Source organism: Dermatophagoides farinae, chromosome 2 (genome assembly GCF_024713945.1).
Source record: "Dermatophagoides farinae isolate YC_2012a chromosome 2, ASM2471394v1, whole genome shotgun sequence".
In the NCBI taxonomy this organism is placed as follows: Eukaryota; Metazoa; Arthropoda; class Arachnida; order Sarcoptiformes; family Pyroglyphidae; genus Dermatophagoides; species Dermatophagoides farinae.
Genome location: NC_134678.1, coordinates 4,559,994 through 4,570,619, shown reverse-complemented (window position 1 = coordinate 4,570,619; position 10,626 = coordinate 4,559,994). Strand labels below are relative to the sequence as shown.

At 31.6% G+C, this 10,626-nt stretch overlaps 5 protein-coding genes across 7 annotated transcripts; 2 read left to right on the top strand and 3 right to left on the bottom strand.

The window, feature by feature from the left end:
- Nucleotides 1-95: 95 nt before the first annotated feature.
- Nucleotides 96-1,879, bottom strand: LOC124499017 (uncharacterized). Of its 2 annotated transcripts, XM_047062861.2 has the most exons (4): nt 1,209-1,879; nt 1,016-1,148; nt 475-957; nt 96-422 (listed from the first exon to the last, which is right to left on the bottom strand). In XM_047062861.2, exons 1-4 carry the CDS (start codon nt 1,764-1,766, stop codon nt 226-228), a joined length of 1,371 nt encoding a protein of 456 aa, XP_046918817.2. In that variant the 5' UTR covers nt 1,767-1,879; the 3' UTR covers nt 96-225. The 2 variants fall into 2 exon arrangements, with proteins under 2 accessions (XP_046918817.2, XP_046918818.2); XM_047062862.2 differs by having other exon boundaries at nt 96-957.
- Nucleotides 1,880-2,010: 131 nt separating this feature from the next.
- On the bottom strand, nt 2,011-4,465 carry LOC124499019 (succinate dehydrogenase cytochrome b560 subunit). 2 transcript variants are annotated; one of them, XM_075736006.1, is made up of 4 exons: nt 3,722-4,465; nt 3,558-3,665; nt 2,277-2,355; nt 2,011-2,208 (listed from the first exon to the last, which is right to left on the bottom strand). In XM_075736006.1, the coding sequence occupies exons 1-4, from the start codon at nt 4,197-4,199 to the stop codon at nt 2,142-2,144; spliced, it is 732 nt and encodes a 243-aa protein (XP_075592121.1). In that variant the 5' UTR covers nt 4,200-4,465; the 3' UTR covers nt 2,011-2,141. The 2 variants fall into 2 exon arrangements, with proteins under 2 accessions (XP_075592121.1, XP_046918821.2); XM_047062865.2 differs by lacking the exons at nt 2,011-2,208; nt 2,277-2,355 and adding an exon at nt 3,301-3,497.
- Polr2D (RNA polymerase II subunit D) lies at nt 2,540-3,372 on the top strand. The gene is made up of 2 exons (XM_047062867.2): nt 2,540-2,745; nt 2,823-3,372. The coding sequence occupies exon 2, from the start codon at nt 2,835-2,837 to the stop codon at nt 3,258-3,260; it is 426 nt and encodes a 141-aa protein (XP_046918823.1). The 5' UTR covers nt 2,540-2,745; nt 2,823-2,834; the 3' UTR covers nt 3,261-3,372.
- Nucleotides 4,261-4,974, top strand: Alg14 (ALG14, UDP-N-acetylglucosaminyltransferase subunit). Its single transcript, XM_047062864.2, has one exon. The coding sequence runs from the start codon at nt 4,261-4,263 to the stop codon at nt 4,918-4,920; it is 660 nt and encodes a 219-aa protein (XP_046918820.2). The 3' UTR covers nt 4,921-4,974.
- Nucleotides 4,910-10,567, bottom strand: LOC124499013 (DNA mismatch repair protein spel1). The gene is made up of 4 exons (XM_047062856.2): nt 10,439-10,567; nt 8,637-10,385; nt 7,779-8,567; nt 4,910-5,473 (listed from the first exon to the last, which is right to left on the bottom strand). The coding sequence occupies exons 1-4, from the start codon at nt 10,470-10,472 to the stop codon at nt 4,962-4,964; spliced, it is 3,084 nt and encodes a 1,027-aa protein (XP_046918812.2). The 5' UTR covers nt 10,473-10,567; the 3' UTR covers nt 4,910-4,961.
- Nucleotides 10,568-10,626: the final 59 nt, after the last annotated feature.

Below are 10,626 nucleotides of genomic sequence, written 5' to 3'. Positions count from 1 at the left end.
AATCATCATTTTTGATGAAGAAATAGACATGTTTTTCGTATTAAAAAAAAATTTATTTATTGATTTCATCGAATAGATTGGAAATTGTTCCTTCCTTTTTCCTTTTAATTTAAATAATCATTAAGCAATTATTTTATTTTGACATAAGATAATTAAATTATGTGAAAAAATAGCAAGTTTTGCGATTCATAATTCTTTCATTTAAAATTATAATGACGATAAATTCTAAACATTGATCCTGGACGTCGACTCATTATTACCATTAGCGGATGTATGGTCTATCCAATTATTATTTTCGCTATTCGTTATTGACATTTTTAGCCAGTTTCTTCTCATGTATTGCAATATGTTTACGAAGATTTCCCGGTAAATTACAACGATAATTACAACCGAACCAAGTGCATGCATGTTTACGTTCATTTCTATGAATGGAAACATGATCAAATAAAACAGATCTAGTTTTGAATGCTTTACCACAATCAGGCCATTTACAGTGAAATGTTCTTTCGCCCGTATGTCTCGTACGATGTTTCCGTAATAGATCAAGTCGATATGATTGATAATCACAACCAGGCCAATCACATTGATGAACGGGTGCCTGATTATTATGAACAAGAATATGCTTTTTCAACGAATCGGACCACGAATATACAGCGTTACAACCTTCGAAGGGACAATGAAAACGTTGATTCTGGTGTACCAATTGATGAATTTTTAATCTATAAATATTTTTAAATGATTTATGACAAGTTTCACATTCAAATGGTCTTTCGTCCGAATGCTTTTGCCCATGAATATCCATGGCGAATTTAGATTTAGTTTGATAATCACAATCAGAAAAGTCACAGTAATATATTTTATTTGATTTTTTAACATTTGTTTTCTTCTTATCATTCGATTTCAAATTGGAATTGACCTGTTTTTTTACTTTTCCTTTTTTACCTATGGATTTTTTATCTAAATATCAATTTATCATTAGTTGTATTTCTTTTTAAATATTCATTTAAATGATTACCATGTTGATCTTTGGTTTTGTTGAATAATTCTTTATCATTTTTAAGATTTTTGACATCAAGCTCACGTCGACGACATGTACGGCTACGTAATTCTCTGGGAGAAACAAATGATCTTTTTGAATGATCATCATCCTAAAATTGTAACAAAATCGAAATCAAAATTTAAAAATAAGTTCACATTCACTTGGTTACCTGAATTTCATTGCCATTTGAAAGCACGATATGAGCATCAGGATTAATATGGACAGGATTTAATAAAATACAAAACGATTCTATTGGATCCGAACTTTGGCGGAAACTCATTCGGTCCTTTATAGAATCAAACAGTTTGCAGAGGTAATTGTAGATTTCGGATGATGGTCGTTCTCGTATTTCAATTCTACGGTAACGTTTACGAGAAAGATGAAAAGTCTTAACGAATTTTTCGTAATGTTTTTTGATTTGTATTAATTTAGTTTTAATGTTTTTTTGACTTTTATCATTGTTCATCATTTTATCTTCTAATTGTACTTTAAGAAAACTTTCAAATGTTTTAATGGAATTTATACATTGGCGTTGTAAGATTATTTGCTTATTGAGTTGGTCGATTTTTAGTTTGATAATATCGAATAATTCCATACTACGAAGAAATCGAACATCGTCACAAGAATTTAAATCTGAATTGAATGGAACAGTTTTTCCAATATCTACATCATCTTGTTTTTTATTCGGTTTCATGGATAAATTAGCGTTTGTTTTAGTCGGTTTCATGATTGGAAAACTTTTTGAATTTGTTTTTGTAAAGAATCAAAATCGATATCACTTCTTTATCAATCGAAAAAATTCGTAAATTCGTTCAACTTTGCTCGTTACATTTAATGAACTTTGGTATTCGGTTCGAACATAAAGGGCAGTACTCAATTCTCTTTATTGATAGATTTATTTAGATCACGTGACCTTATTAGCCGCCACCTTTTTTCATGGAAATTCAATTTCAAGATTATATGATCAACAATTATAGAAAATCATTCGATTTTATTTATTTCATTTAATAATTATAAATTTAAATGACATTGCTAATCATCAATGGATAGTACTAATCAATTCCAATGTTTTGATCTCAATTCGACGTCTGAATTATTACGTCTATTCTCTAACTTCATATAATCCAATTCTTTCTAAACGTTCGGCTTCTTTTTCAATATCATATGTTCTGTAACAAATTAGATTGCATATATACATTTTTTAATAACTTTTAAATTAAATTTTTCATCAACTTACCGATAAAATTCAGCAATTTTTTCTCGTCGAGCATCCTTGAAAAAAAATTTTAGGCTGAATTGTGTGGCCACAGCTAAACCTAAGGCAATTGGAATATGAATTCTCAGGCTATCCAACAAGAGACGGCGGAGTTTTGGTTTAGCCAAACGACCGGCAGCTGCAGACATTTTTACCGATTTTATAAGTAACTATGAAAAGATTATTGTATCGCAATAAGAATTTAATGAATGAGAGAAATGAAATCTTAAAATACTAACCAAAATAAGTTGAATACAAAAACTATCAATTGTCCTTTGCAACCACAAATCGCCAATGTAAAGGGCAAGCGAATGTATGTGTGAGTGAACACAGTATACAAGTGATGGTCGATTAAATTAATTTAATATCGATTGTTTAGTTTCTCAGCCACTCATGAGCGATTGTCAATGTGAAAAAATTTTATACCTGATTCTTTTCTACATTCATTTCTGTATGTATAGACTTGCTAATTGAATTATTTATTTATTTTTTTTTTTTTTTTTTTTTGATAAATTTATTCTTCTTCAGCCATTTCAAAAAATGACGACAAATGTATCCCAAGATATTCAAGAAGAAAATGCGGCCGAGCTACAATTTCCAAAAGAATTTGAAAATCCATCAACAGAAACCTTGTTGATATCCGAAGTGAATTTATTATTGCAACATCGTATCAAACAGAATGAAAATTCTGAAGAAGAACAGGAATTCTCTGATGTGTTCAACAAAACAGTAAATTATACAACTAGATTTAGCCGTTTCAATAACCGTGAAACGATCGCCACTATTCGTCAGATTTTAGGACAGAAAAAACTACATAAATTTGAAATGGCTCAAATTGCTAACCTTGCTCCTGAAACGCCAGACGAAGCTAAAGGATTAATACCAAGCTTAGAGGGACGATTTACCGATGATGAATTGGCCCAAATGTTAGATGACATACAAACTCAACGCAGCATTCAGTATTAATTAATTCATGAACAATTTTTTATTTTGATTGTAATTCAAATTTCATTTTTTTCAATTTCTTTTTGATTTTTATTTGTAAATAAATAAACCAATTTTTAAGTATATCAACAAAGAGGGTCTATTTTTAAGATTCCCTAAATATTTTAAATTTGGTTCCAATTATTGAATCTGTTTATATCTTTACGTTATACAGCTATTGTTTAGCCATCATGGCTACCATGCAAAGTGCTGTCAATCCTAATCGAAATAATAAGTGATCAATTAGATAAAATTTTTAATCTAGTTGAGTAAACTTACCGAGAACAGCATAACCGGTAAGATAGAGACGTGGTAATGAATATCCATAACCCATATCCCAGCAAAGATGACGAATTCCATTGAAAGTATGATATGCTAAGGCAGTTCCTAATTGTTTGATATCAAGTTAATAATTAATTCAATAAAATAAAATTGTTACTTACCACACATGACCTTAAAAATCGATGTACAAGGAATTGCAGACGAATATGAATCCAACAATTGTGAATAATTCTTATTTGAATATAATAATTCAGCAATACCGAAACCATAGATGATCAAACCGAGACCGACACCAGTAATACGATGTGTTAATGATAACATTGATGTCAATTGAATTTTATAAGTAAGGCCTAACATATATGGACTTTGAGGACTGCCACGTTTTGCATGTTTGGCCATAAATTTTTCAGCTTCTTTAGTAAACGTTGAATCATTTCGTATTTGTTGACCAAATTTGGCTGCTATGTTTTTGCTTTGTCCACGAGAATATAATGTTATAATTCTTGTAATCAACATTGTAAGTTGTTTTTGAAAAAAACCAAGTTTTGTTTCAAATTCTGAAAATAATAACCATGAATCAACCTTCAAAAAGTTTTTTTTGTGGAGTGAAAATATTGAATATACGATGGAGTCGTTCATAGAGATAATGATCGTAAAATCGTGTAAACATATCAAGTTTGACGATAATTAATCCGATGAAATGTTTGTCGTTTTGTTTATTTCATTTGTGGTCATTTGTATGACAACGATTGCATTCTTGCTTCTCATGGGGCAAAAATCTGGTCAACCGAAATCATTAATGTCAGTCCTTGGAAGTGGTGGTCATACCCATGAAATGTTAACATTAGTCAAATCTTTGATCGATCATGATAAATCGAATAGTGAGACAACTCTTGGAATCGTGCCAATCAATGAAATCATATTCGTCGCCTCTCAAGATGATAAACTAAGCGTCGATAAATTGGACCAAACATTTCCTGAATGGAACAATCAAACAAACAATTCAATCAAATTTCATTTACAACGAATCCAAAGAAGTCGTCAAGTTCATCAAAGTTATATTTCATCAATTTGGACCAGTTTGATTTCATTATATCATTCATTTAAAATTATTTCAAGTATACGCCCTAGAATCTTATTATGTAATGGCCCTGGTGTCTGTATGCCTGTGATTATTGCCTGTCGGATTGTTTCAAATCGAACAACCATCGTTTTTGTTGAAAGTTTTTGCCGTACCAGATCTTTATCATTAACAGGAAAAATTGTATATCATACAAAGTTAGCTAACCATTTCATGGTACAATGGCCAAAATTAGCAGATAAATATCCACGGGCTAAATTTCTGGGGCTTTTAGTTTAACAATTATTTATTTAAGTGGAAATTTGATTAAAAAATTTTCATTACAATTTTACATTATATTTTGAGCGAATCGCTTGCTTAAAATCTTCAAGTCGACATTCCACATTTAAAGCTTTTTTAGGACCCTGATCTTCATCTTCGCTTTCATCGTAATCACAGGTTAGGTTTACATTGTCGGACAATGTTCTTCTAACGCAAAGCATCATAGCTGAAGAGCAGATAGCATAAAAATCAGCTCCAGATAATAACGGTGGTAAATATTTTTCTATTTCATTGACAATTTCATGCCGTTGCATTTGGCCTTTTTGTTCATCTTCGAAATGGAAATTTTTAACAAGAGCATTGATGATTGCCAAACGAGATTGCCGGTCCTTAGGGATAGAAACTTCGATGATTTTATCAAAACGTCCAGGACGAAGTAAAGCTGAATCGATTAGATCAACACGATTAGTGGCTCCGATTACAAAAACTATAGGCGGTGATGATTCTACAGGTTCCAAATCATTGTTCACCTTTTGTCTTGAACTGATTCCATCTAATTCTGCCAATAGCTGTGACACCACTCGATCCATGACGCCACCGGAATCGCCTGATCGTCCCCGACTTGGCGCTAAAGAATCAAGTTCATCGAAAAATACCAATGCAGGTGATGAAGCCCGAGCTTGTGCAAATAAGGTACGAACATTCTCTTCACTTTGGCCAACGTATTTACTTATTAATTCAGGTCCTTTAACGCTAATAAAATTTACTCGACATTGGGAAGCAACAGCTTTCGCAAGCAAAGTTTTTCCAGTTCCAGGTGGTCCATGCAGCAAAATTCCTGATCGCTTCACACCAAGTTCATCAAAATTGAATCCAAGTTTTAATGGAAGTTCGATTGTGTCCAAGATTTCTTGTTTCACGTCATCTAATCCACCAATATCGGACCATTGTACTTTGGGTATTTGTAAGGTAAAATTCGTCTTGTTTTCATTGCGAAATCGATTTAATGCTGCTTGTGTTGATGTTAAAAAATTTTCCAAATCACTTGAGGAACCAACACATCGAAATATGTTATTTATAATGGCAATAATTTGGCCAAGATTCAGGCCGATACTTAAATCAACAATTATTTGTAGTTTTTCAGTTAAATCATCTGGAATTTGCAAATTGAATTTTCTTTTAATGACCATGGTAAAAAGTTTTTTTCTTTGAATGTCATCAAGATTTTTCAGCCGAATCATGTGAGAGAATAAGATTGATAAGGGATGTTTATTCGGATTATTGTTCTGTAATGGGGAATGATCTGTTGCAACAATGATTATAGGCCAGACATTTCCTACGTTTAGATCCAACAAAGATTGTCGAAAAAAATTTATTAAACGATCATTTTCAAATGCGTCTGATTTGATTAACATATCTAAATCATGTATCAATACAACACATGGAGCATATTGACGAATTTTGGTGAAAAAAATTTTTATTTTTGCTTCAGTCGTTTGTGGTACTTCACATAATAAATCTAGACTGGAATGACATTCGAAAACATGCAGATGCCAATGTTGAGCTGCTAAACGAACCAAATAACTTGAAGTTTCTCGATCACCATAATTTTTGAGCAAAAATGTTCCAATTGGCAGTGATGATATGCGAAGTAAATATGGCTGAAATTCAAGTGCTAAATATTCGATCTGATCACGAAGGATTTTTTGATAAAAATTATGATTAAAACAGTTTGTATTATCCGAAAAGTAATATTGCATAAATGTGGGCGCAATTGATTGTAAATTGGCAGATTTAAACATTTCAATTCGATCACAGTTTGGTTCAGTTGTCAACATGTAGTAATTTTCTGTCGAGATTTTATGATTCACTCGACATATTTGAAAATATACGACAGTACCAATTTGATGAAATGATAATATCGGACCATTTTTATAGAAAAACTTTGCATCTTTAATCTTAATTACAATTATATCGTTCACTTTCAATAATCGTCTTTGTTTCATAATATTGCCACAATAAAAATACGAGCTCAATTCATCGGCGTAATCATAATCGAATGGATAATCTGGTGATTGTATCAGATTAAATTGAATTTGTTCGATTAGTTCGGTATTATTTGCTGAGCTATATACATTGATTCTAGCATCGGATTCAATCAAAGGATATTTATGTAAAACATTTGCCAGATTTTGGCTTATTGGTTGAAATCGGAGATTGAACCAAAGTTGTGGCGATACATAGCAAAATTTTTCATCAATATTTTCCACGTTATCTACGAATAAAGTTTGAACTAAACGTCGAGATTGATAATTATTGACAATCAATTCAATTATGATCCAATCGTATCGTTTCAGAACATTTTTCCATTTTACAGATAATATTATCGCTCCATTATCAATATCTATTGGGTTCTCATCATAATTATCAATAATAACACGTTCATCTATGAAGCCAACCTCTAATTTTTCAATCAAACATTCTGGTTGATGTTCAAACATTCTTAATGATGATGAAAAAATGAGTTTAAATCAACTTGAATTCACTCAACATGTGGCTAAAGATGATTCGAACACTAACACCATCTAGTGAATGGATGAAATGTGATTATAAAAATCGTAATGAAATTTTCTTTTTTTCAAAAAGTTTCAAATCTTAAATCCGCTGCCAATATGAATTTGGTGGATCAACGTGTAAAGAACATCATTTTTTGTTTTAGAGCATAATTTTTTTATTTTTATAAATGTCAGTTAATTAAACAAGATCAAAAATTTTTTCGATAGAACTAGATAATGAAAAATCATCAATAATTGTATCTATTACTTGATTGAATATTCTTGAATCAATTGTAGAATCATAGATTCTTTCCAATCGATCTTGTGCTGCTCGAATGAGATGTTCTGGCATTCCGACCGATTTCATTACTTCGATACCAAATGATTGTGAATTATATTGCGATTCTTCGTCAGGCAATGCACGATAATGAATAATTAATTGTTGTAACTCATTAAAGCTGGATTGCATATGAAGACGATGTAATAAACCTTTTGATAATGATAATCCTAAATTATGGAAATGTGTAGCAAATAATGTATAAGCACGGATCTCACGAGCAATATGTTCAATGATTGATTGTGCCAAACCAAATCCATCGTTGGTAGATGTTGAACGTCCTAGTTCATCGATCAATATCAAGGAATTTTGTGTAGCTGATTTTAGAATGCCTGCGATTTCATACATTTCAGCCATGAAAGTTGACATGCCCAGTGATTGATCATCACTTGAACTCATTCGTGTGTAGATAGCATCCGTCAAAGAAATACGAGCAGATTCACAAGGTACAAAACATCCAATCTGAGCCATCAATACAGAGAGTGCTACCGATCGCAATAATGTTGATTTACCACCCATGTTTGGTCCAGTTATTATGAAAACTTTGCGAGATTGATTAAATCGTATATCGTTTGGTACGAATTGACCACCATTAATCGACTCTAAAATAGGATGTCGAAATTGTTTCAATTCAATTTCGTTGCTTCCTTGTGCAAGAATCTTTGGTTTAGTGAAAGGCACTGGAGAATCGGTTGCAACTTTGGCAAATGATGTCAAAATGTCCAAAAGAGAAACGTATGATTGCAAAGAAGAAATTCGATACAAATCATCCTCTGATAAGAAATAGTGATTGATAAATCATTAATTTGATAATTAAAAAATCGAAACAATAAAAAACTTACGACATTCTTTCAATACAAGGCGTATGCAATTCTGACTTAATTTTTCAAAATGTTTTCCCAAAGTCGAAAATTCGTCATTTATCTCGGTCAATAATCGGGTCAAAAATTTCATACTTTTTTCGGATTTGGATGAAATCGTTCGATAAACTACGGATTTAACTCCAATTGTTCCAATAGTTTTTTTGTTAATTTCATAAAACCAACCAATGTCTTTGTTTTGTTCCAATGATATTCCATCATCATATTTATTCTGTAACATTCGATGCTCTTCACGAACACGTTTGGCAAATTGTTGCATCAAAGAATTAACTTCCGTCAATTCAGGAAATGTTTTCACATTTAGTTTAAATTCTCCAGATTGAGCATAATTGTCCAAATCTAAAACTTGAACCAGACGCATGTATAATCGATTGGTTTGAGCCAAATATTTCGAAAGTTTATTAATTAACATTCGTTGTACTACCAACGGAAATTGTTGACCATGATTGTCAAAGACTGTTTTTAGCCGCCGAAGATAATCCAGAACAAAGTAAAGTTGAAATACATCTTTGATTTGGTAGCGACCGGTGTTTAATTTTTTATACAATTTTGTCATATCTGGTATCCGAGGAAGAATCTGTTCTCGAATCGAATCCATAATCGCTGGGTTTTCCGAGAAAAATTCCACAATATCTAGTCTAGTCTGAATGGTTGTATAATCGGTCGATGGTTGTCGGAGAAATTGCTCCAAAAGTTTCATTCCGCAATAAGTTTTGCATCGATTTAAAATTTGAAACAGCGAATGTTTCGATTTTGAATCAAGTTTCGATGGGAATAAATGTAAATGCTGAATGGATGATAAATCTAAACGTAGAAATTGTTTTGGGTTGAGCAATTTTATAAAGAAACAACCAAACGGATAATTCAATGAAGCATCTGATGTTATATTTTCAGCTTCAGTGACAAGCAATTTTTGCTTCAATAATAACGGTTTGAGTGGACACAATACTTCATTGATATTGACAGTTTGCTGTAGAAAATTTTCGACCATTTCGCGACATTCTGGTACAGCTAAATTTTTTAATACTGTGGCCAATTGATAATTATCACTTTGATATTGAACTGAATATTTACGAATCATAACACGATTTCTTTTTAACAATTGAGATAATTTTTTTGTGGAATTACCTGCATTCGGAATAAAGCATTCTTTAGGGTTTGAACGAACTAAAATAGTCTCTAATTGACGGAGACAATCATTGTCTTGGAAATGTCCTAAAAAAATCTGACATGCGATAGGATCAATAGAAACGACGGAAACATGGTTGTTTCGATCATCATTTTCATCATCAAGAATGTAGACAGCCGATAATTGAATGGAAATATTGACATCAGCTTCATACAAAAGATTTTCAAAAGGGCCCAGATAACCAGGTGAAGCTTCGATTTCTAAACGCCATTGTTTGATATTCGATTTTGGATTTGTCTTCGAATAGATTTCAACAGCAAAATTATTTTCAATCAACAAATGACGAATTAATGATGGAAAACGTGTTTGACTGATACAAGTGTACACAACGGTATGATGATTTTTTGTTTGAAAATTCTTCAAACTTTCAGTAGTGTTCAGGAAATTTTTCGAAACATATTCAGCATTGCTGTCATGAAGTGTATAGTATGATCCATGATTGAACAAAATAAACACATTTTCGCCTTGAGATTTTCGAATTTCCAAATAAAATTGAATAAATTCCGAATCGAATATGATATCTATTGCCAAAAGTGAAAAATTATCGTCTATTTGAAATCGATTCAAAACTTACCATTTTTTGAACCTGAAATATCATTGTTAGCCATTTTTTCGTTATTTAAATCTGTTTATTATTTAATCACTAAATTAACGTGAATAAAATTTTGGGCGCCAATCGTTGATTGCGTATGTCAATATTCCAAAAAAAAAATAACCTACTCGATACAATCGATTGTTTTATTTTCAAAAAGAATTCGACCA